The sequence below is a fragment of the Nelumbo nucifera genome, chromosome 2 (genome assembly GCF_055504915.1).
Source record: "Nelumbo nucifera cultivar China Antique chromosome 2, China Antique-T2T, whole genome shotgun sequence".
In the NCBI taxonomy this organism is placed as follows: Eukaryota; Viridiplantae; Streptophyta; class Magnoliopsida; order Proteales; family Nelumbonaceae; genus Nelumbo; species Nelumbo nucifera.
The window spans coordinates 10,064,744-10,091,509 of record NC_142650.1 but is presented as its reverse complement, the minus strand read 5'-3'; the positions used below and the strand labels follow the sequence as shown (position 1 = coordinate 10,091,509).

Below are 26,766 nucleotides of genomic sequence, written 5' to 3'. Positions count from 1 at the left end.
TATCTTTTTAAAAAATGCCTTGTAAATAAAGATGAATGAACAACAGTAGGAAGAGGGGGGGTCTTTTGCTCTTACATTTTAGTTCTTTGTTTTTCCTTTTGGATTACGTGCTTGCTTGGGACAATTTTGTGCAGATATGCTGTATGGCCTACACTATTTTCTTTTAGAGAATTATTTATATGGCTTGTAAATCCTCTAGCACTCAGTCTGTTATTGGACTGTTTTAGGTTGTGTATTTGGTGATCACATGTGTTGAAGTAGTGAGAAATGATTTGAGGCTCCTTAGTTTAACTATGGAAATGGTGCTGGCCAGAGTGGACTGGTGGAACAAGATTCATGTAGGATGTAGCTAGAGAGAGAGAGAGGGAGGGAGGGCTTATGAGCTCTTGGGTTCACCTTTACCTGCCTTAGTTGTAAACCATGCGAGCTATGTTGTTGTTTCTTTCTTTTCTTTTTGCTATTCCTTTTTCTTTATTGACTTTTTTGCTTTATAAGTTTATATTGGCATATTAGTTATATTTGTCTGTATTGCCCGCCCCATTTAACATCCATGCAGTTTTGTGATCATTTAATCTACCAACTCTCAGGATCTTCACATATATGGATTCTAATGATGCTTCAATTGTAATTTTAGGCATGCTGGTGTCGGTTGGGTGCCACATCAGAATCTGTTCTTTGTGTTTTACAAGTTGATACTTTGACAATCTACAACATATCAGGTAAATGGAATTGTGGTTAATCAATCTTATTTATCTCTCTTTATCTTTATTTTAATGTTTATCTATTTCTTTGTTCATTTAAAATTGGTTATTGCATTTTGTTATACTGGCAGTTATTTCATTTTTAAAAGTTCTGTATTTTCCTCTAGAATATTGTACATGCTCCTTTATTTTCATTAGGAGATTCTTCATACAGGAAAAGCACGTGGCTAACTGGCTATGCTGATGCCGAAATGTAATTAGTGTTTACTATCATTCACTTAAATGTTCAAAAGCATTTTTTGGGTGCAAGATGGTTGAGCGATTGGGTAATTTTTCTACAGGTGAAGTGGTATGCCTTCCTCTTCCTCATATTGTGACATCAATCTGGCCTCTTCCCTTTGGTTTGCTCCTCCAAAAGTCAACTGATGGGAACTGTCCACTCTTTCCGCCTTTTCAATCCTCAAGCCTGCTGCTGCATGCACGTGATTTTTCTCGCCCAAAAAGAGAATTTGGCTACAGTCCTCAACATACTATCAACTTACTTGGTTCATTTGATCATATTAGCAAGGGGGATATGTCTTCCATATCATCACACCTGATTTTGAGAGATCCACTGGAAGAACCCCAGGTGACTATCTTTGTTCTGATTTATGTCCCTTGCATTGATTTGGTTATTTTCCTTTTTTATATGTGCTATGTGTTGTGGAGTTTGCTTACTATGGTATAAGCAGTACATGCTTAGGTTATTTATTGTCATAGTTTTGGCAAATTTTATAATCTTGTTTAAGAGTGGTCTTGAAAACAAATGAAAACCACCCCATGGAATATGCAAGAAGCAAAAAACATCAACTCATTTATCATGGGTTGGGCTTTAGTGCGTAAGGATTTCAAAGAAATGAGCAAGAAAAGCTTTAATGTAAAGTGGTAGGATCTTGTGAGATACTAATGGAGGCTTACATTTTTGTTCTTGTTCCTCCTCCTCCTCTTCTTCTTTGTTGTCATCATCATCTTCTTTTTCTTTTCTGTACTTTCTATGGATATATAGCTTTGTTGTCATGGAGCTCATTAATCACAAAAGGACAAGATGTAGCACCTTCATTATCCACTGTCTTTGCTGGAAAGCCCATGCTTATGTTTTGTCCTGTTGTCATTTAAGATCTCCTTGATGGACATGGCCTATGATGGTATCATTGTTCTTTTATATACAAATAAAGTTATCGTTACAATTATCCAAAAGTTGTCATTACTGTTACAAAAAAAGGTGTAAGAATTCAACTTGGAAGATTATGATCATGAGTCTTTTTTTAGAGGTTGCTTATTGCCTTATCCTTGTTGAAGTGCATTATGCTTCTGTTACAATTTTGAACTTGGTATGGTACTTTAGTGTACTGTGTATTTTCTGATGTCTTCACAGGATGAGGTTTTATATGTCTATATTTGTCACAACTGATTTACATGAAATGGTAGTTTGACATGTCAATGACACAGGCAACACTTGCAGAAGAAAGGGGCAAACTGACTGTCATGAAGGATTTTGATGAAAAGACAATTTGGACAAGTGATGTTATTCCTCTAATGGCATCATATAACAAAGGTTTCGTCATTCTGTTTTGCAGTTTTAGTAAAAACTAGGTTATTTTCCATTTTTCAGTAACATGAACATCATATTATTTCCTTGGCAGGAAAGATGCAACATTCCGTGTGGTTAGTTGAAATTGCTAATTCAAACCTTGAATCTGCCAACAATGGTTTGTTTGATGTTGTTCCTGCTGGGGTGTTATCAAAACAGTTCTCCTTCAGGAGGATATGGCAGGGTAAAGGCGCCCAATCTGCTGCTAGTAAGGTGCTAATTTGCTTATGTTTTTTATTTTTTTTATTTTTTTTTGAGTAAAAGTAACCGAGGATTTATTCATAAAAGTGGTACATGAGAAGATGTACATCAAGAGTCAGAGAAGGCAGAGACAAAATTACATAGGCAAAGTTCTATCACTAAACATACATTCTCTGTGAATGCCAGATTTATCTAGGCTGTCGGCTACAGTATTTAGTTCCTTGGGAATCCAAGTTGGCTTCACAGTCATTGAGTTCATGATATCTCTAGCCTCATCCAGAAAGTGAGCCAATTGCCAACCTCCAAGGCCAACCATCTTTTTCCCCTAGCCATTTTAAAGTATCGGTAGAATTTCCTTCAATGGTTAGGGAGGACAGAGCTAACATTTTAGCAAAACAAACCCTGTGAGTGCAGCCAAGATCTCAGCCTTTGTAGAATCAGCATTCCCTATCGGACCACTGAAAGCTCAACAGATACTCCCCTCTCTCCCCTGGATTACACCACCAATTCCCACTGCACCAGTAGTCCCTTGGGCACTCCCATCAATGTTTAGACTCATCACTCCCTCCTCCCTTGAATAATGTTTGTGGCTAAGAACACACCTTGGGGAAGAGTAGAGGACTTCTACTACATTTCTTTGATGATCATTCAAGGAGATAGTGTTGAATTCTCCAGAATTAACTGCCCAAAAATTGCATAAGAAGGTAATGAAGGAGATCGTGCCTTCAATGTTCCTGGTTTTATTTTCATAAATCCTATTGTTTCTTTCTTTTTTTGATCAATCCTATTGTTTCTTTCTTCCCACACGCCCCGCAATACTGCATGAGCCCTCTTCTTCCTAAGTCTCTGCCTTGCCATTGTTGTAGAAACTCCACAACTTGCTCAGGAAATACCCTGCTATACCTAACTAAGTTGAGGAAATAACACCAAATCTTCCTAGTTACAGAACAACGTAAAAGGAGGTGCTCAACCGTCTCACCATTACTGTGGCAAGGAGTGCAAACATGAGGGGAAATACACAATCTGCCTTTGTTCTTCTTGTGAAGCAGGTCACAAGTGTTTATTTTCTTTAGACACTCCGACACAAAAAAGGAGACTCTAAGAAGGATGTGTGAAAACCAAACCTTCTTAAGCGGGAAGTTGACCCCTGATCATCCAACACTAGGGCCTTGAAAAAGGATTTAGTTGAGAACTTGGGCTAGGTTTCTAGATCTATCAGTCAGGGGTAGCAGGTGAGATGTAGGCCCATCTAAGGGAGTTTAACAGGATTGCAATTTCAGCAATCTCTACCTCTCTCAAGGGCCTTATGAGGTTTAGGTTCCAATTGGTTTCCGTGGGAGAAGAAAGAAGACATGAGGAAACCATGGCTTCTTGGGTTTGGGAAAGGTTGAAAATTCTAGGGTAAGTGTTAGCTAGGCTACTCTCACCCCACCAAAGATGTGCCCAAAATTTTATCTTGTTTCAGTTTCCCACCTTATATCTAACAAAAGCAATGAAAATGTTGTGGATAGAAGAAATTTAGTACTAACCAATGCTTAGAGAACTGGACCGGGCTTAGAACCGGAGAGTCAGAGGTTCAACTGGGGTCAAACCGTGATGATGTGACATATATATATATGTATATATTACAGGTCATATATATACTATATATAATATATTTTACAACTTTTAATATACTTAAATATGGTGTATGGATGGCAAGTTCTTTACTTTTTAAAGCAAATAACTAGGGTTCAAATATCTTAATTTACATTTTCTTTAAAATACATGCGTGATAAAGTAATATGTACAATAAATAGTCATTAATTAACACAAGTTAAGAGGTGGACTAATGGTAATTAAGCAATATATGAAAATAAGAGGTCATGGGTTCAAATCTTATTAAAATTTCAATTGGTTGAAGAATTGGGTGGTTTCATGAAACTGGGACCGGTTCATTGGTTTTCCGGCTAAACCGGACGGTCAGCTGGTTTTTATTGGGTTTTTAGTAAAAGCGGTTATTGGGGAAAGACTGAACTGGCCAAGGTCCTGGTTTCTAAACACTGGTACTAACTGAATGCTACAAAACACATAAGCCAATTTGCTTATGTATTTTGGTGGTTCTTCCCGCAACTCCCTAAATGAATTCCTTATTATGAAAATTAATAGTACATTTTTCATCTTATAGTCATTTCATCTTTAGTACATGCTGTGAAGGCTGCAAAGGATCTTTAATCAAGAAATTTAGTACTAACTATAGTTGTGAGCTGCCCTTAGAATGAATCACATCCAGACTCTTAATTTCATATCTTCTTAATTGTTGAAACTGAATGCAGTTGGGTTTCATTCTTTTATTAAAAAACCTAATCAGTTATGTATAAAAAAATGTAGACGTTTTGTGGGGAATTTAATGTTTTTCTTTTTTTTTTCTGGTTTGAACTTTTACAACTTTAAAATATTTTTGTTCCTTTATTCTTCTTACTATCAACTCCACTTTTTAACCCAGACTTTTCTGTTAGCTTCTGTTTTTTCTGAAGATAAATTTTAAAGTACCATGCATCAATTGCTTACTTTCTAAGGGAACTAAATTATATGGGTATGGTAACATGATCTGTGTATCATATGGTACTTGAACCTTGTTGAAGTATGTGTACATGTTTAAAAATACTGTCTTAACAAGAAGTATGCATGCACATTGATAAAAAAAGAAGTATATATGCATATTAATAGTTTTTTTATTGATCATTGTTAATGATAAAAAACAAAGAAATGATATCTTAAGAGATTGATGCAACATATGCCACTTTCTCTACTAAAATCATTTTTGTAGTGGAATTGAGAATATTATTTAAATAGTCAGCAGGAACTTCATTATTTTGCACGTGTTATTTTGGAAAATAATAATCCAAAATGCTTTCTGTTTGAAGGTCATTAAGGTCACTAATTTCAAATGACAAAACTGGCCTTCAAAAGGACATCCTTCATAGGTGCTCAATAACGGTTAACAATAGAATTGTGATAGAATGGCAACCTCCTCTGGAAGGTGTCAATAACGGTTAACTTTGATGGAAGCAGCCAAGGTAACCCTGGGGCTGGGCCCTCAGGTATAGGGGGTGTGCTGAGGAATAAGGACAGCAACATTATTTCCTTCTTCTCAGGACCAGTGGGAGTGGGAGATTCTACAAGGGCAGAAGTACTAGCTGCTGTACAAGGGATCCAAATTGCCAGCCAGCTTGGGGTGGAACATCTGCTGATAGAGGGGGATTCTCAGGTGGTAGTAATAGGCTGGCTCTCTAACCCTGATGCTGTCATTTGGGAATACAGAGACCTCCTCAAAAAAGTGAACTGGCTAACCAATAATATGAGAGTGGATGTTAAATGGGTGAGCAGGTCGGCAAATACTATGGCTGCTTCTTTGGCCAAACTTGGGGTTTCCAGGGAAGATCTTTTTTGTGCTACCTTGTAACTTGTTCTAGAGAATAGGAAAGCTGTATTTTGACTAGTATGGAAGGTCGTATTGTCCAACCAAAAAAAAGGAGAGGCTGCATCTCGTGCCTCTCCCTAGGAAGCTTGTACTTTCTTATCCTTTGTGATGAATAAAATTATTTCAATTATCAAAAAAAGGTTGTGTTTCACTAGTTCTCTGGTATTGTTGAAATCCAGTTTTCATTCTACTGCCCTTTGCCAGGTATTTTTAGCAACTGATGATGATGGAGTGCCTGTAATATGTTTTCTCCTCCAAGAACAAAAAGGACTACTTTCTGTAAGGCTTCAGACTGTGGATATAAGTAACGAGGTTCTGTTTGATATTAAACCTGATACAAGCTGGAGCATTCCAGCAATAGCTGCTGCTCCTGTGATTGTGACACGTCCAAGGTAGAATTACATTATTTTGGTTTTCCATTCCACTCCATTAAATTGTTAACCTGTCATTTGAACATGTCATTATTTCGTGTTCTATGCAGAGTGAAAATTGGACCATTACCATTTGCGGACATCATTGTCTTGAATTCAGAAAACAGTCTTGTTCTTTATGTAAGTTATGATTGCCATGGATATCTTTAGTTTTTGTGTTTAAAATTTCCAAATTTTAACTGTTTCAATGAAAATCTCTCTCCAATAGCTTATAACAATTATTGAAACCCTACTTGCACTAACAATTATTGAAAATATGAAAATATCTGTTGTGTAACATATGAAATAATTGTTATATGAAAGTTTGTGGAGAATGATCAAACAACAGGTCTCCTCAACTTGCACTAAGTTATATGCTTGAGACAAAGTTACCATATCATGATTCAGGTGTGCTATCTAGTGAAGTTGTTTGGTGGATTTCAACATCTTTGAACATTCCCATTCCATTATGTCAAGATGGACTATCTCTTCTTAGAGTGATTCGAATGTAGAAAAGTAAATAGAGGTAGGAGACTCTAGAATGCTCATTGTTTGGTTGAAGTCGGGCAGCTTGGGAGCTTGGATTTATAGACATGCTATAAAGGGAGATTACCAACATAACAAAGGAGGTTGTGGCTTCTTTCAAATGGACTATAAAATCAGCCAATGGTCTTGCTGATACTTTAGCTAAACAGAGGATATTGAGGGAAAGGCTATTCTGGGCAGAATTGTAAAAAAAAAAAGGTCTTTTGGGATTAACACCTATTCTGGGGCTGACGGTTGTACTTGATACTTCCTAATTTTTTTAATGAAGTTACCGTTTCCAATAAATAAAATAATAATTTCCTCCCTTGTTTAATATTGTCACTTCTGTACACAACTGACAGGTTTGTGCCACTTACATGCTGAGTACACTATCCTAGATCTCTTTAGTGGTTTTAATCTATTGGTAGTTCCTACTGTTGTGAGGTTGCATTGAACCTACCAAGCATGAAATCATGATAAGGTTTTTCTTCTCCCCTTGAGCATATTTTCTGAATCTGGTTGCTTTTTTTTGATCTGGTAATATAAACAATCTTTCCATGATCCCCAATATACATGCGGGCATACTATGGCTACTCCAAACAGTTATTCCCATCTATCTTGTAGTTGTTATTTTAGACATTCTGATTCTCTTTGACACTTACTGAGATGATTCTGGGATCCATGGTCTGTTTGGAGTTTTAGTATTAGAAGATGCCATTTTCTATACAAAGGCTCAGTAACAGAGTTATTACTACTAAAACAATAACTAGCAGACTAGATCCAACTCTCCAAGGTGGATTGACATTAAAATAGAGAGGGAGAAGACATAGACTCTTGCTCTCTTTTTCACAGAATGACAAAATCTTGTTTTGTTACTTTTTACAGCTTGATAAATTTGCAGAGGATTAAACAATACTTTAGCAGTAACTTGGTTGCAGTGTTTTAAGAGTGCAAGGTGCAGGGGCCAATTTGCGCCAGAGGTGCAAGACAAGGCACGTGTCTTTTTGAAGCAAGGTGCAAAAGTACAAAAAAAAGCTAAAAAATAAAAAAATGTCAGAAAATTAAAAAAAAAACAAAAAAATATTAAACATAATATTAATAAAAATATAAACTTATTATCTAAAATTAAAATACATAAACATAACCTCTAAAGCGTATTCAAATGAAAATTTAGAAATAAAATCAAACATACAAAACATTTTCAAGCATGTAAAACCTACAGTTTCCTGATTCTACGAGCCGCCTTTGTGCCACACCCCTCGAGGCAAGCCCAAACAAGTCCGTATTAGGGTCTTAAATTCTTGGTTCTCATACAAAAATAATGATTTTATAATTTTACTTGCTTTTTAATAAGATATTTTATTAGGATGGATGAATGAACAACATTAGCAAATAGGGGGTTTTCGGAGTGAGAAGTAAGAATTTAAGACCCTAACGTGGGCTTGTTTGGGGTTGTCTTGAGGGGTGTGATATGGGGGTCCGGGGGCAGAGCCCTCGGCCCAGTTGCTTGGTTAAAAAAGAAGCAAAAAAGTGTGGAATTTTCTAAAGGCGCATACCTGTGCTGAGGCACAAAGTGCATCAGGCACACGCCTAGGCGTACCAGGCGTGCGCCTTTTGAAAGGGTTGCGCCTAGGACCTAGGCAAGGCGCATACCCTAAAATGTGCCTCGCCTGTGCACCTAGGCATGCCTTTTAAATCACTCGTTGCTAATAGCCACAACCAATTAAACTAGTTTTTTTAACCCCAAAGTTTACTCCAGGTGGAGGGGGGGCACCTTAGGATTTCATTAGAATATCAATAAAATTAAAGATACAGGGTAGGACATAGCCCGCCTTGCCTTAGACCCAAGAACAATGCACAAAGCTCTCAAAATATAAACAAAAGCCCAGCCCCAAACACTATTTACAATGAATTCTAGGAAGAAACAAAGAATTGTCAATAATTAAAAACTGGATGTGCCGTGGGAGAGTATTCCTGGAATCGAAGAGAAGGTTCCCCAAGCTGTCACAAGCTAGGTTAGCCAAACCATCTGCCACCGTATTACCCTCTCGATAAATGTGAGTATAGTGTACCTCAATGCCCTCGGTCAAATCTGCTATGTCATCTAGCCAAGAGAGAATATTCCAGGGAGGATCTGAATTACCCACAAGGACCTGAATCATCATCAAGGAATCACTTTCTACCACAAGTCTCAGGATTCCTAAGGCCTCGGCATAATAAATAGAATCCCGGATTGCTCTGCATTCTGCCACTGTGTTTGTTGAGTGAGCATAGAAAGAAGCAAAAGAAAAAAAATAAACTGTCCATGTTTACCAAGATCTAGTCAATCTCTGATTTTCCTTCATTTTTAGGATGAAAACTCTAGCACTCCTTGGGGTCTAACAAATTTGAAATTCTTCAAAAATATCTAAAAAATTGGTAAACCAAGATCTAGTGATAGTTCTGTGTAGATCTCCATACAGGCTGTTGATAATATCATCAAAAACCCATATAGCCTTTAACTCGGAAAGAGAGTAAACATAGGGAAGATCTTGCTCTTATACCAACCAATGTTTTAAATACTAACCTGGAAACATAAGTACATTGACTGTTTTTTCCTAAGGGTTGTATGACTGCTTTTTCCTAAGTGCAGATCTCCATACATGAATGTTTTTCTTATGTATTTATGTACTTAAATACATAAAAAATATACATTTTAATGGTATATATGAAGAAATACGTTACAATTAATATAGCGGGATGCATATAGATCATAAAATTTGTAAATAATAAATATATTGTTTTTATTTAATGCAAATTAATATATTGCTTAATAATTTATAAAAATTTTAAGATACATATTATGTGCAAATTTATAAATTTTAAATACTAAAGTATTATTCTATTATTAATATTTTTATTTGTATAAATTTCATTAGATTAGAAATCACTTTTGGATATAAATGTGGATTTAATAGATTATTTATTCAATTAGTTTATAAATTTTAAGTATCGAAGTGATTATTCTATTATTAATTTTATTCTTTTTAATCTTTAGTTGTCGGAGTTGTTGAAACATATTTTATTTGTTTGGACTACATGTGAACATTAAAATTAATAATTGTTATTTTATTTCATTTATTGTCATAAGATGAAAGGTGGCAAAGTGGTTTAAGGATGCATTTAAGGCTTGGGTCTTGGGTGACTTGGGTTTAAATCACACCAATTGCGTTTTTTTAATAGAGATGCCATTCATTTTTGTGTGTATTGGCCGATATGTATCCATATTGGTTTGATACACATGACTTAGTGAATACACACTAAGTTATAGCATATCTCATATTGGTGCAACCTGATACCAATATGATATGCCCCATTGTCGGGCATATCATGTATTCATGTTAATATTTAAAACCTTGGTTATGCCATAAATCAAATAATAAAAATATAAAAATATATAAAATGCAGAAAAAAACACAGCAGATTTGCTGAAAATTGGGCGTGTCTCTAATATTATGTATTCATAACATTAAACAAAAATAAGTGTGATAGATAAGATTTATTTATTATTAATGATGGCATTGGCTAGAAATGCAAAAAAAAGGTTCTAACATGTGACTGTTGTCTGGTTCAAATGGTTAATCAAATATTTTTGCAAGTAAACAGTTTGGGGGCTGCACTAAACAGAATGGAGTGGCAAAATTGGATTCATGTATCTGACCCCATGTAGTTGGGACAAGGCTTAGATGACGACGACGACGATAATGATGAAACAGTTTGGAGGCTTGGAGGCTAAACTGTCCTGGTAACTTGGCCAGGTGATGGGTTGACTGGCTGGTTTAATTGCAAGTTGGAAACATTGATACCAACCTGTGTGTAAAACCTGATTAGATTTGGTTTGAATAGAAGAGAAGAGAAGAAGAGAAGAAGAGAAGAGAAAAAGCATCCTGTTTTAAGGAAAGGAGAAAACTTTTAAGTTGCAGTTCTTTTCACTATATGTAGTTTTGTGGCATTGAACAAAATGGCCAAAATACCCTTGATTGTGAAACCTTAAAAATAATCTTTTTTGCTTCAATATGAATGAAACCTGCTAGTTGAAACTTTGGTTCTCTTGGTAATTTGTTGGTTATGGTTTGCTATTTTAAATTGCTTACTATGGACAATTATCATTTACTTTGATTGTTGGAAACTTGTGGCCATGGATTGCATGCATTCAAGTATCCTTCCTTCTTCTGATCGTTTTCTATAATGATTTGACAAATTGTTGTTGGTTATATGAGGATTGTAATACATATTGCATTATAATTTCAGTCAGGAAAGCAATGCCTATGTAGGTATTTATTGCCATCTCGGTTATTTAAAGGCCTCATATCACATCATGTGGAGTCTACAGAATCAGCATCTGTTTCCCATGACTTAAAGATTACGGGGTTAACTGATGCTGTTGATGGAAGAATTAATGTAGTTGTTAATAATGGGCAGGTATGTATTTCATTGCTCGATTTCATTGTTTTAGTAGTACTTCATTTATAATGTACTCGGATGAGTCCTTTCTAGGCCATTTACTCTCCAAATGTATGATGTTTGTCTAGAGTGGGAGTTATTGGCTGTTAGTCAACTTGCTGGCCTTTGTAATGTTGTGAATGTATTTAATGCATGTGTAATCTAATTCTAGTCTTTGAAGAATTTGTTGAGGAGCATTTTATTAGTCTGGGAATTAGTTATACTTTTTTTAGCCTTGATTCCTAAGAAGGGAGATGCAATTCAACTGAGAGATTTTAGATCCATCAGCCTAGTGACCATCATTTATAAGATATTGGCCAAAGTATTGTCCCAAAGGTTAGAAATGGTCTTTCCCGACCTGATAAGCCATTCCCAAGGGGCGTTTATTCAAGGACATATTACAGATCAAATTTTGATAGCTAATGAGTGTGTGGAAAATTTCAAAAGAAGGGGAGAGAAAGGTTTTGTGTGTAAATTGGACTTGGAGAAAGCCTACGACATGGTTGAGTGGTCTTTTCTGCTGGGTTTGTTGAGAAACTGGGGTTTTGGAGAGAGGTGGTGTGCCCGAATTGAAGGGTGTTTGAAAACTTGTCATTATTCGGTTATAGTTAATGGAGTGGTTAGAGATTTCTTTCCAACCACCAGAGGATTGAGGCAAGGGGATCCCCTCTATCCTTTCTTATTTGCCTTGGTAGTTGAGGTGTTTAACATGCTTATATTGAGAGCTGATAGTTTGGATCTCTTTAGAGGTTGGAGGGTAGGGAGTGAGAGCATGGTTGAATACACTTGTAGTTTGCTAATGATAAAATCATTTTTGTGAGAGTGGTGATTCTCAGAAGCCAAGGAAATTGAAGCAGGTGATAAAATTGTTTGAATTTATCTCTAATTTGAAGATTAATTTTGAAAAGAGTTGCACGGTGGGGTTGAATCTGGGAGAGGAGCTGGTTGGAGTAGTGGAGGTCTTAGGGTGTCCTATTGCTAGTTGGCTGTTGAAATATCTAGGTATGCCCTTAGAGAGCTAACCCACGAGAAGGAAGCTTTTGGAGTCCAATTATTGAAAATTGTGTTAAGCAATTGTCAGCTTGGAAGAGAAATTAGTTGTCTCTTAGGGATCAAAAGTACTTTGATAAAGTCTACCTTAGCAAACCTGGTTTACTTTCCCTCAGTCTTTAAGATGTCACCACAAAGGGAGGTGTTGAAAGTAGAGAAGATATGAGGGATTTCTTATGGGAACCTGGTGAAGGAAGAAAGCATCACTTGGTGAGATAGGAATTAGTGTACACAAGTAAGGAGAAAGGGGGTTTGGGCTTAGGCAATTTAGGGAAGAAGAATGTAGGTTTGTTGGGTAAATGGTTGTGGAGATGGCCTTTAGAGAGTGAGAGACTTTGGCATATGGTAGTAGGAAGTATTAATGGGTGCACAGGTAATAGTTGGGATGCGGGTTGCTTTGAGCTCTCCATGGAAGGCTATTAATGACATTCTTCCCTAATTCCTAAGCCTTATCAAGTGTGATATATTTACAAGAGATAGGGTTCTTTTAGGGAGGACATATGGATTGGTAATTCCACTATCAAGGACCTTTTTCCCTCCTTGTATTCCCTGTCCCTCTTTAAAAATGAACCCAGTCAAAGGTTTTTTTTCCCTTCACCTAGTCTTCTGGTTTCAGTTGGAATTTGGGTTTTAGAAGAGATCTGAGTGGCTCATAGCTTGACCAGGCTGTTGTGCTTCTCAAAACTCTTGGCCCTGTTTATTTGGATCAGTCTAAACTTGATGCTTGTATTTGGAATCCTAACCCTTTGGGTTTGTTTTCCTATGCTTCTTTTTTCTCTTGGTTGTGCTTTGTCCCTAACCCTCATCCTTTCTTTTGCAAGGAAGTTTGGTCCAAACCCATTCCCCCTAAAGTGGGAACCCTTTGTTGGGAAGTCTCTCTTGGGAAATTAAACACTTAAGATAACCTGCAAAAGAGAAGTCCTAATCTTAGTATCTCACTAAACTGATGTTTCCTTTTGCAAAGATCATGGAGACAACTGTTATCATCTACTAATCTCCTGCTCTTTTGTTGTAGGACTCTAGGAAGGACAGTGTTGTGGAGGTGTGCTAGGGCTGCTTTGGTTTGGGTAATCTAGGAGGAAAGAAATGCTAGGATCTTTAATGATAAAGAGAGGGATGAGGCTACCACTTGGGATTGCATTATGAACAGGGCTATCAATTGGGCTAAAGATTTGGATCTTTTCTTACAATTCTCCTTTGTCGACCTTTGGAGAAATTAGGAATTTGTTGCAAAATCTTCTTTGGTTAAAGACAAGCCTCTAATAGCTTGGTATCCCCTTGAAGAAGGTTTTATCAAGCTAAGCTTCGATGGTAGCAGTCTCGGTAATCCTAGGCCTTTTGGAATTGGAGGAGTTTTTCGAAATGCAGAGGGTCATATCTTGGGTGGTAGAATTATGCTGATTAGGTCCACTCTCACTAACTTGTTGTTATTGATCCCTCTAGAAGGGATAGTAGGATTTGCGTTCCTTCCCCCTCGGGCATCTTTACTTGCTCTTCGTTTTTCAAAGAGTTAACCCAATCCCAACCGGCTTTTGGACACCCTTTCCCACTCTTGGAAATTTGGGGTAGACCAATTCCTCCCAGAGTGGGTGCTTTCTGCTGGGAAGCATTCCTAGAAAAGTTTAACAGTTGCGACTTACTTCAAAGGAAAAGGCCAAATTGGTGTTTGTCCCTGCACTGGTGCATCCTATGTAAGGAGAATGGTGAGAGCTGGTATCACTTAATGGTTTCCTATCCTTTTGTATCTGAAATTTGGTGCTGGTTTTTTTCTCGCTTTGGTTGCAGGTGGTCCTCTCCTCCAAGTGTGCAGATCTTGTTTAACATTACGTTAGTGAGGGTTAAAAAAGAGAGGTAAATTTCTGTGGAGATGTGTAAGAGCAGCAATTTGTTGGACAGTGTGGGAGGAAAGAAATCAAAGAATCTTCCTTGAAAAAGAAAGAAACACGGAAGCCATCATTGAAGTGATTTCTATTAGGGGGTCTCATTGTGTTAAGACCTTGAAGCTTTTTGAAGGTTACACAGCAGGAGATATCATTAAGAACTGGAAAGAAGTGGCTTGGTTAACTCCCTTGAAAACTACCCCTTCTCCAGTTTGGGCTCCTCCACCCTTGGATTACACTAAATTGAACTTTGATGGAAGCAGCGAAGGAAACCCAAGTCCTTCAGGTATAGGTGGAGCTTTCAGAGATGAAGGTCAAATTATTGCCATGTATTCATGGCCTATTGGATGGGGGATTCTCTGAGGGCTGAAATAATGGCAGTCTTGGAAGGGATTAAAAGAGCACAATGTTTGAATATCAGAAAACTGGTGGTAGAAGGTGACTCTAGGCTGGTTATTAAGTGGCTGCAGAAGGAAGATTTCAGTTTGTGGAAATACTTGAATGAGAAAAAGAAAATTAAACATCTGACTCAAAACATGGAAGTTCAGTTTTAGTGGACTAAAAGGTGTGCCAATTCCTTGGCAGACTCTTTGGCTAAGCAAGGGGTGGGAAGAGCTATTCTTTTCTGGGCAGCTTTGCAATATGAAGTAAACTTTCAGGGAGGGTTAAGAGATTTTACCCCTCCCTCCTGTTGTATCCTCCTTTTTAATCTCTTTATTAATAAAAGTTTGTGTTATTTATCAAAAAAACGAGGTGAATAAGATTGAAAAACTCGAGGGATTTCTTTTGGGAATCGAGAGAAAGGAAGGGGGATCATTTGGTGAAGTGGGAGGTAGTTTGTAGGAGAGGGAGTCGGGAGGGTTGGGATTTGGGAATGAGTGATGTTGGGAAGAAGAATACAACTTTGTCAGGGAAGTAGCCTATCGAAAGAGACTTTGGCACAAGGTGATGGGTACTGGGTAGCCTACATGACTTGAGGACTAATGGTTGGGATGCGGGGTTATCTTCTTGAGCAACTCTAGCATCACCTTGGAAAGTCGTTTGTCTTATCATTTATCCAATAAACAAACAGAAAAAGTCATTTGATCAGTCAAGGACATGGGCAGTAGCTATTCCAAATAGTACTGATCAGGACCCACTATTGAGATTTATGATTGTAGTTTGCATCTTCTGTCTCCAGGATTTGATATATTATGTCAATTTATCTTTTATAATGTTCTCACTATTTATTAATGTGATCATTACAAGTTTTTTTGTTATTCCTGCAGATGTTTAGATGTGCATTACGAAGAAGCCCCTCTTCGTCTTTAGCAAATGACTGTATTACAGCAATGGCTGAGGGACTCCAGCCCAATTTTTATAATCATTTTCTTGGTCTTCTCTGGGGAAGTGGTGACTCTTCCTACTTGTCTGAGGCTGATGCTTCTGTTGACTCAGAATGGGAGTCCTTTTGTGGTATTATAATGCAAATGTGTACAAATCCTAGAGTTACTCCTACAAAGTGCTTAGATTCACCACCTTATTCATCATGGGAGTTTCTTATTAACAGCAAATTTCATGAAAGTTACATGAAATCTACATCCATTACTGGGATTCCTTTTAAAACGTCTCTTGACTTTTGTGATTTTGAACACTCCACTAGATATTTCGGAGGCAGACAGAGCTCAGAGATGTCATACAATGTTCAATTTTTGATGGACACTTTGGATTCCTTGCATGCTCTATATGAATGTTTGAAACTTGATAATCTTCGTAAACGGTGAGCTCCTGTTCACTGTGTTGAAATCTTGTTTTCATTGATTCATGACACCTCTCTTGCACTCTCATGTTACTTGTCAAACTTGTGTTGAAATGTATTATTTTTATTCTACCATTAAAGATAAATACTTCTGTGGAAACCATAATATACTGATCTCTGTTTCATGAGGATTTCAAAATAGGTAGAATTTAGTTTCTTAACAAAAGGAAAGAGGGTGGACCTGGGCCTTATTGTTAGAAGAAGAAAACTTTGAGTTTTTTTTTTTTAATTATTATGTATGCCTTTTGAGGCAATTCTTACTTTCAGGAGCAAAAAGCCCAAAAGCATGTTTCGTTAGATATTTTGAAAAGCTAATCTTAAAAGTGAAAATGCAAATTAAAATACCTATTTACTCTAGATGTTAAAAATATACTAGTTCTTTCCAAAGTTTATCCTAATTATAGTTGAAAGTAAAGGTTCTTTGGCATTCAATATCCTTAGTGGTAATTGTGGGTGTTCTGGAAGGAAATAAATTGAAGAATATTTGAAAACAAGATGATGTGACAAGATGGAGTGATTCAGTGGGCTGCAGCATAGTTGTCATGGTGACACCTAGGAGACATGGCACCCTTGGAGGGTTGCCTTGCCCAAGGGCCTACATATTTTTATAATTCTTATACTAGTCACTTTTTTCTATTTTCTTATTTCTTATTTGTTCAGGTTCAATTGACATACAAGTTGGTGATGTAGTCTAGAATGCTTTAAGATTTGAAAACCTGAACTGATAAGTAAAGAACTTGAAGAATTTATCCAATCAGCACACAAGTGCAACTAAGATTTATCATTATTATGTTAATAATAATAATAATAATAATAATAATAATAATTAATATTATTATTATCATTATCATTGTTCCTCCTCCTAGGACAAAAACAATGTTTAGCCCCTAGTTTTCTATATTTTCTTTTCTTCTTTTTCTTCTTATAAATATGTTGATTTTCTATTTTTCTATAAGGTATATACTAATTTCATGAAGATTATGGTAATTATTAGTCAAAGATTACTGGTAATTACATAGATCCTAGGGAACTGCCCTAGGATTTATAATTTATTATTGAAAAAATCCATTACCTAGGTTGATTTTGGTGCCTTGGAAACCTTGTGCTTTTACTACCCTCCGCTCTTGTTTGGCAGCCCATAAAAAGTTCTACGAGATTCCACGTCGTGGTTGTTTTGATCATAGCCAAGGTTTAAAATGTTGGTGTCAGTGGAAATATTGGTCATCCAAATATTGGAAACATCATATGTAAATATTGTGAAATTATAAACCTGATGGAACAATTGTGAAATACACTACAGACTGCTATTTTATGCAATGATAAAAGATGCATAGGTAGGCCCTTTTAAATTATTTATCTTGTTCCAAATTATCAAAACTGCATGGCAGAGTGAATTCAAGTAAAATTTAAACTCATAGAAAGTGCAAATGGTTCTAATAGATGAACCAAATAATTTATCATACAACAAAAATTAAGATTTAACTTCATGTTTGAAAAGAATTTTGAGCAAGCTCAAAGTGGCAATCATGTCCATTAGGTGGGCAATAAAACTGCTACTCCATGTATCAAAAATAATTTATTTTGAAGGTAATACCCGTATCTAAAATGAGGGTGGGCCTTGGTGCAACAGTTGGGTTGCTCCATTGCGACCTAGGTGATCAGGGTTGAAATCTTGAAAACAGCCTCTCTGTGTCTGCAGGGGTAAGGCACTAAGGCTGCGTCTGTCCCTCCCCAGATCCCACATTGGTGGGAACCTTGTTCAATGGGCTGCCCTTACTCCACATATCTAAAATGTTCTCACCAACTTTTGTTATAATACTATCTCTTGTACTTAACATAGCACTGTCAGCTTTCATTGGGGAATATGTTGATTGTGTGTAGTTTCTAAGTTCTCACTATATATGACCCATACTTGTATATGGTCACAGTAGAATCACCAATACAATGCTATAGTTTACCTTTACTGAGAAAAAAATTGGTGCCTCAATTTGTTAAAACATATTCTTTTTTGTTTGTACTTTCTATGATGTGTTTTTTTTGTCATTTTGTGTAGATTTCATTGATATTGTTATAAAATAGTTTGCTAAGCACTTTGTATCAGCTATTTGTGCTTTCATATTACATATTTTTCTGAAATATGATGCTTTTTCTTTCCATGGAATGGCATCCTTAGTGTCTATCCTTTATTCGTTACTTTCATTGGCCTTGTTATAGGTTATAGGGTACAATTTTTGTTTTGATACACAACCTCTGCTGCCTTTCCTGTGATCTGATTACTTTGGTATCTCTAGATCTGATCTAGCTGGTGATTCTGGTATATGGGCATAGGCATATAAAAGGGAAAAGATCCGGTTAACCCAACTTGGACCCAAACCAAGTTGGCCCGGTCTGACCAGGGTCACAAAACAACAAACATATCCTGACCTTAAGTTAAACAAGTGCAAGTGGCAAACAACTGCCCACCCCTGTCTGACATGACAAATTATTGGAAATTTCTAGAAAAAAAATCTCCCATTTAAAGGAAAAGGAAAATAAAAATAAATAACAAAGGAACCTCAACAGGGTGTACACGAACTCTCTTCTCCTCTACTAACTACTGTGGGCATGTGGCTTGATCTTTTGCCAGAAAGTACATAGTGCAGCCCCTCCAAGGGTCCTGCCATCTTCTGCTCCTTTCTCCATTTTCCTCACTAGTTCCTCACCACACCATTTTCTCAGACCTTCAAAGGTCTGACCATTGCCTCAGTTGAGTCCATGCCTCTACATATGGTATCATCAATTTTCATATGATGATTTGCTATTGGTAAGGCCTTTTCATTAGCCTTTGGCATGTTGTTCATTTAGTGCAAGACTGGCTATCCATGGCATCTCTTGGTGCATTTGTTTGTGTTGTAGGCTTGATCAAATTGATCATGCTCCTCTATCTTTGGTTAGTCAGTACCCATTGTTTGTTTCAACTTTTACTTTGTAAGCTCAAGATTGGTCAACTTGAGCTTGAGTGATGTAGAGATGTATGTTGCTGATGTAGCATAGGTAGGGGGCATTTTTGGATTCTAATGATAGAGAAAGCTATCTCAAGACTGAAACAGAACAGAGGATTTGCTGGACTATGCACCAGATAATTCTCTTCATTTTTCCCTTTCTTTTACAACATTTACTAATTTCAGTACCCACCAAATGTTTGTAAGATGGTGCGCCATATCCCATTCTATATAAAGTTCCATTGTATCTTCGCTTTTCTGAAATAGTTCATGTTTTCAGCTCCATCCCTTGGATGCTCACTAATGAGCTGAACCACATTGAATCTCTCTTGTTGTCCCTCTTCTTCTTGTTGTTCTATGTGGATTAAAGGATGAATGAAATTTCTCTGAAATTGCAACCTTGCTGGCGCCGGCGGCTGTTGCTTTTAGGCCTGATCATAATATCAAACTGTAAGTCGAAAGAGTGGTTTTCTTCAGAGGATTTAGCCTATGAATAGATGGTATGCATAAGGGGTAGCAATGATTTCTTTTGTTGAGCTTTTCTCTACATACAGGTATATAGCTATCCTGTACGAGTCACCTTTTTTGTGCTTTTATTTCAGTTATTAAAAATTTCCCCTTCTTTATATTCTTTACTTTCTTTACCTTCTCTCAATGCTCAAGCACATTTTTATTTAATGTTAATATGCTTCCATAATTATTTTTTTGATTAGTTTCTGATGATTAATTTATGGTATCTCATTACTTGCAGCATGGTTTCTGGGGGCATGTACTACTGTTTAGTATTAACTTGTCTATTTTGTCATTGCACCTCTTCTTATGTATTTGCTTCTCTGTTGATTGAAATACCAATTGCTGCTTGTTTTCTTCTATAATATCTCATAATTTGCTTATTTGCATTGGGTGCTTGACATATTATGAGCTCAATATTGCTTCATTCCTTCTTGCAGGGACTTAGGACTTCTGGTGGTTCTATTATGTAATATTGTTGCTTCTCTTGGTGAGGAAAGCTATATTGACTATTACCTTCGGGATTTTCCCCATCTTTCAAAGAATTTTGGAACCTGCAGTACCTGTTCTTCTCCTAGAACTCCACCATCTTTATTTAAATGGCTGGATATATGTTTGCGATATGGTTGTCATATGGCTAATATCAATGACCTCCCATCTCTAATTTGTAAAGAAGGAAGTTATGTGGTGAGCTGGGCACGAAAGATCATATCATTCTATAGTCTATTATTAGGTGCGGAAAGGCTAGGCAAGAAGCTTTCTTCAGGTGTCTATTGTAACATTGCCACAGGATCATCCCGCTCTCCTGAAGAGCTTACTGTCTTAGCAATGGTTGCAGAAGGGTTTGGACTCCAACAATTAGATTTACTGCCTGCTGGTGTATCTCTTCCTTTGCGACATGTAAGTTATTTTCTCACTACATCGAAGTGCTTGTAAGAAAGCATTTTGAGGATCCCTAGTATAATATAGCAATATCAAGAAGTGAGGAAACACCATGTGCTTTCTGGTTTACCCCTAGTATAATTTAGCAATATCATGTTGCATTCTAGTGCACATTTTACTTTTTACCACCATTCAATTCTTCCCATCCAGATCTAGCAGGCTGAAAAGTTGAGGATCAGATACTTTAACAATCTTTTTCTAGGCTGTTTCAGGGACAAGTTGAAACATTGTATACTTTGTGTATGTGCACCTATCATGCCCAGATATGGACACCAACACTGACATGGTTATAGAAAATAGGGATATGCTTCTCCATTTCCTAAGGTCCTATACACAGATATTGGTACTTGTTAGAGGTATCCCATTTGTAATGCTTATAAATTACATTATGCTTTTCCATTCAGTTTTTGAAGTTTGTGTCATTTCTCAGTAGTTTTCTTTGTTAAAGTAAACTGATTTACATCATCATTAAAAAAAATACTTCTTTTACAGATTTAAAAAAGTTTTGTGCTATAATTGGGATTGGGTGTGCATAATATCTGACACTGTTATTGCTGGGCATGTACAGGTATTGGGTATCATATGTGTACTAGATATGCCATTATTGGTGATTTATTTTTTGGGTGTATGAGATGGGTAACAACAGCATTATCATTAGGTGCATCCTATGATTTGGTTATTAAAACAGTGTTTCTTCCACCAAATATAGGCATTGGACAACTGCAGAGAATCTCCTCCCACAGATTGGCCTGCAGCTGCATATGTTCTTATTGGTCGAGAAGATTTGGCATTATCATGTTTGGAACAGTTGAGCAAATCTAAGGGGATTGAATCCCAAACAACTTCAAATTTAATCTCTATATCTACTCCTTACATGCTACATTTGCATCCAGTGACAATACCTTCCTCAGTTTCTGATACAATGGGGTTGGATGGCATTAAGATTGAAGATACAGATTCCATAGATGGATCTACAACTGATGGCATGGAACATATCTTTAATTCCAGCACACAGTTACGGTATGGTCGTGATCTAAGATTAAATGAGGTTGGTATTTGTTCTCTTTATTGAACTGATAGTTTAAAGTAGAAGTGAACCTAATCTGCCAAATCTGAATTGTTAATTTTATGTTTGCTTATGCAGTTCATTACTAGATCCTAGTTGTTATTTTCACTGATCCAGACCTGTCAAACTGAAAAAAGAAAGATAAAGATGGTGTTTCTTCTTCTTCTTCTTCTTCTTCTTTTTTTTTTCTGACTTTGTGGTATATAATCATAAGCCTCTGCTAGGATCCTGTTTTTTGATCAGTATCTCTGCTGGAATTCTTGGGCTGTTATAAATGAGATCTTGTTGGAGGGAAACAAATGGTTATCTGAAAAGGGTTGATTATCAGCTACATAACCTGTGACAGTGGAAGCTGATTTGTGGGAGTTAAGGTGTAGAAGGCTTTCATACCAGCAGAGAATTCTAATGTTCATTGGGCATTTTCTTACAGGTTAATACTGTTAGTCCCTCAGCTCTTTGTAGGTGGAAATGCCTAATAGGTAGGCCTATTGACAAGCAGGTTTCTAGATTGGGTTAGACCCCAAACTGAAATATCACATGCATAAATTATATATTATTTATTATGTTATGTAATATATTTATTGCAAATTGAAGGGGCTAAAAACGCTAGGAGCCGACCAAAGGGACATGAGTTGTAGTGAGAAATGATTTAAGCACTCATAATTTAACAATGGATATGGCACTGAACAGAATGGAATGGAAAACAGGATTCATGTAGTCAATCCCTTATAGTTAGGACAAAACTTTGATGATGATGGTGATGTTATGTTTTATATATGTAGAGAACATTGATGTGGGCTCCACAGCTGTGGTACCACTCTGTCCGTAGGGTAGAATGTATCTAGTCACAGCTGTGGTTATTTTGTTGTTCTGTTATTTCTAGTTTCAGTTTTATATTGGTTGTTATTTGTTAGCAGTTATGATGTAAACACCAAGGGCAGATATGTCCTTTCATGTAACTAGCATAACCTATATATATTAACTTAAAGTGGCAGCTGCAGAATATTGACATTCTGTTCTTCTCCTCAAAATCTGTGTTCTATTGCTCTTCCATCACTCTTTCTTCTACATCTTCTTCACTTTCTCTTCTCATCGAACCTAAAATCTCTTAGTGATCAAGACTGAATAGCAGTCTTGAAAACCTACATGGTATCAGAGCCAAGTTAGGGTTTTTCATGTGAGTCTAATACCAGCCGACCACATGAGAATCTCCTAGGACTGAAAGCTGAAAAGGAGGAGTTCGCAAACTGATTCTTGGAGATCGCCAGAGGTACTAGCAGCTGTTGGAAACTTGCTAGGGTTGCAGAGTGTTGGTGGTTAGGAAGGATCAGAGAAGACTAGGGTTCAGGTAACCCTAGAAGGCAACGAACTATTTTTTCCTTGTAAGTTGTTACTTTTTAATAGAAGTTTTTTCAGAGAAGATAGGTTGGACTTATCTGGAGGGGAAGGCCGAACCATTCTAGCTCTTTCTCCCTTCGATTTCCTAGGGTTTTACATCAAACCCTGGGCCGAACTGTGTTTCTCTCTACTCTAGGGTTTGAAAGTGATCTGCGGCAAGCCCTAGTGGTTGACTGAACTCTGTGATCTACCTAGAGCTACTCTTAAGTTGATTGGTAGATCCGATCAGATTCTAGGGTTTCTTATTAACCCTACTGCAAGCTCATCTATACAGTTTGGACTGTGCGACTGAATTGCTTCCTTTCAGGACTGATTAAAACCCTACTGAATGCTCGTCTATATAGTTTGGACTGTGCGACTGAATTGCTTCCTTTCAGGACTGATTAAAACCCTAACTTTCCCTAGCATATCAGTTTTGTTTTAAAGCTGTTCTCAGAGTTCTAAGGGGGTTAGAGATCTACGGACAGCTACTGCTGTGTTGGCTAGTTGGTTTCAGATCAGAATTACTTCGGTTTTGTGCACATACACTGAGAATACAGATCAGGCCTATACTGTTTTGATTGTGATTGGTGATTCAAGTACTGTTTTGAGACTTGACAGAAATGGAGTCTAAAATTCAGACAGAAGGCAGTCTTGGGAACATCAGTTATGGTGGTATTTCTGAGATGGGTGGTCAGATTACGACCGTAAAGTTTGATGGATCAAACTATTTGGAATGGGCCCAATCAGCCATGATGGCTATTGGTGGAAGAGGTAAATTAGGGTACCTCCTGGGAGATATGAAAGAACCTTCCAAGGGAGACCCGACATATACCAAGTGGATGCAAGAAAACTACTTGGTTATGACATGGCTGTGTAACTCTATGCAGCCTCATATTAGCCGGAATTATTTGTGGGCAAAAACAGCTAAGGAGATATGGGATGTTATGAAAGAAACTTACTCCCAACCCCTTAATGTTGCCAGAGCATATGAATTGAAATGTGAAGTGAACACCCTTAAACAAGGAGAGAAATCAGTATCGGTCTACTTCTCTTCCTTGAAGTCCCTGTGGCATGAGATTGATCACTTAGAGACTTTTGAGTGGGAGAGTCCCAAAGATGCTCAGACCCATAGAAAGCACATCAAGACAAACAGAGTGTTTGAGTTCCTGGTGGGATTGAACTCAGAATATGATATTGTGAGGCAGCGGATTTTGACTAGAGACAATGTGACTCTCTATCAGGCTTACTCATTTGTACATAGTGAAGAAACCAGAAGGAAGGTTATGTTGCAACCCATATCAGCCTTTGTAGCGGCTACACCCAAATCAGGGGGTGATTCAGAGAAGGACAGGAGGAAGGAAGACAAGAAGGATGTAGTATGTGAACATTGTAAGAAACCCAAACATACAAAAGAGACATGTTGGAAACTGCATCCCCACTTGGTTCCTGCGAAGTTAAGAAACAAGAAGGGCACTGCTCATGTAGCCATGAACACTGATTCAACATCCTCATCTGGCACAAAAGGAACATCTTTGGAGACCTTAGCTGCAGTTCGGGCTGCCCTAATACAGCTAGAAAAGGAGGTTGGAAATTCAGCTCAGCCACCGCAGCCTCCATCAGCCCCTGTCACATCTGCCTTCGCCCATTCAGGTACTCGAGCTTTAGCCTATCATGCCTCAGCTCCAGGTACTACTGAACCTTGTTGGGTAATAGACTCGGGTGCATCTGATCACATGACTAGCTTGCCTTCACTGTTTACTATTTACCATTTGTCTTCTGGTAGGGATAAGGTATCTATTGCTGATGGCTCCCTGGTTCCTATTTCTGGGAAGGGTGGCATCAAGCTTTCAGATACTATGTCCCTATCATCTGTTTTGCATTTGCCTAAGCTTGATACTAACCTTCTTTTAGTCAGTAGTATTACCAAGCATATGAACTACTCAGTAACCTTCTTCCCTGACCGATGTGTTTTTCAGGACTTGGAGACGCAGAAGGTGATTGGGATTGGCCGTGAGACGAATGGGATCTATCTGCTCGGGGAGCGGTTTCGTTAGGGAGAGTCAGTAGAGAAGTTGTCTTTTGTTTCTAAGAGTGTGAGTCCGGTTATGCTTTGGCATTACTGATTAGGTCATTTGTCTTTTCGGTCTTTACAGAGTCTGTTTCCTAATTTATTTTAGTCTATTGAGTTGTCTCAGCTACAGTGTGAAAGTTGTGAGTTTGCTAAGCATTGTAGAAAGCTTTATTTATTGAGTAATAAAAGGAGTGATAATTCTTTTGATATTGTGCATATTGACGTTTGGGGGCCTTATCATATCCCTTCCATGGGTGGGTACAGATATTTTTTGTTATTTGTTGATGACCATACCCGCTTTTCTTGGGTTTATCTCATGCGTTCACGAGATGAGGTACCTTCCCTGACCCAAAATTTTCACCAAATGATCTTAACCCAGTTTGATGCCAAGATCAAAGTTCTCCGATCTGATAACGCAAAGGAATACTTTGCTAAATCATTGACATCTTATCTTCATCATGGGGTTATCCACCAGAGCTCTTGCCCTCATACACCTCAGCAGAATGGAGTTGCCGAGAGGAAGAATAGGCACATTTTGGAAGTGGCTAGAAGCCTCATGTTTACTTCCAATGTCCCTATTCGCTTCTGGGGGGACGCTATTCTCATGGTGGTATACCTTGTTAATCGGGTCCCTTCCAGGGTCCTTGATATGCGATCTCCTTTTTCGCTTCTACACCCACGTGAGGACTTGTTTTCTATTCCCCTTAAGACATTCGGTTGCACTTGCTTTGTTCAGCTTCTCGGACCCCATCCCTCCAAGTTCGAACCCAAAACCTCCAAATGCATCTTCCTTGGTTATGCACAAAATCAAAAGGGTTATTGCTGTTATGATCTTGTCTCCGGGAGGAAGTTTGTCTCCATGGATGTCACTTTCTTTGAGGGGACACCCTATTATCCTCGGGTTGCCCCTCAGGGGGAGAGTAGTGAGAGTGGGGGTTTGAGTTCTTGTCTTCAGGGGGAGAGCAGTAAGAGTGGGGCAGTTCCTTTACCTATTTCATTGGGTGATTAGAACTGCAATGGTGAAGGTGGTCAGAGGGATCAGGAGTTGAGGGAAAGCTGCAATGGTGAGGGTGGTCAGAGGGATCAGGAGTTGAGGGTTTATCACAGGCGGTGCAGGCAGGTTGATCCTGATCATCAGCAGTCCAGACCAGCTCCAATCTCATCTGCAGCTCCAGGTCCAGATACTTCAGTCCTAAAGCCCACAGAGACTTCCCCTACAGATGATCTTGTCCTTCCAATTGCAGTCCGTAAAGGGAAACAACATTGTACCACATCCACAGCCCACTGTATTTCCCATTTTTTATCCTATGATTGCCTATCTCCTACCTATAAGTCCTACCTTAGCTCCATTTCCAATGTCCCTATTCCAAGAACAGTGCAAGAAGCCCTATCCGTCCCTGAATGGAAAGATGCAATGCAAGTTGAGATGGATTGTCTGTTGAAGAACAACACCTGGGAGGTAGTTGATTTGCCAAAAGGAAAGAAACCAGTTGGGTGCAGATGGGCATTTACGGTGAAGCATAATGCAGATGGATCTATTGAGAGGTATAAAGCTCAGTTAGTTGCAAGAGGGTTTACACAGACTTATGGCATAGATTACTTGGAGACATTTGCACCGGTAGCCAAGATGACTACTATTCGAGTTCTCTTGTCCCTTGCAGCAAGTCACACTTGGC

At 37.8% G+C, this 26,766-nt stretch overlaps 1 protein-coding gene across 3 annotated transcripts in view; it reads left to right on the top strand.

Moving 5' to 3' along the window:
• The window catches only part of EMB2771 (E3 ubiquitin ligase), a 73,196-nt gene that overhangs the window by 4,248 nt on the left and 42,182 nt on the right, over positions 1-26,766 (top strand). For 2 of the 3 annotated variants that reach the window (XR_016082431.1, XM_088897779.1), the window contains exons 3-12: positions 635-719; positions 1,043-1,329; positions 2,169-2,295; positions 2,384-2,544; positions 6,200-6,387; positions 6,477-6,546; positions 11,221-11,391; positions 15,611-16,101; positions 20,072-20,531; positions 21,283-21,621. Coding sequence is in view for 2 of the 3 variants with exons in the window: in XM_088897779.1 (XP_088753905.1) it covers positions 635-719; positions 1,043-1,329; positions 2,169-2,295; positions 2,384-2,544; positions 6,200-6,387; positions 6,477-6,546; positions 11,221-11,391; positions 15,611-16,101; positions 20,072-20,531; positions 21,283-21,621 (2,379 nt within the window). In the remaining variant the exon portion in view is untranslated. The remainder of the gene's footprint in view (positions 1-634; positions 720-1,042; positions 1,330-2,168; positions 2,296-2,383; positions 2,545-6,199; positions 6,388-6,476; positions 6,547-11,220; positions 11,392-15,610; positions 16,102-20,071; positions 20,532-21,282; positions 21,622-26,766) is intronic. The other variant, XM_010255483.3, reaches the window with a different exon arrangement.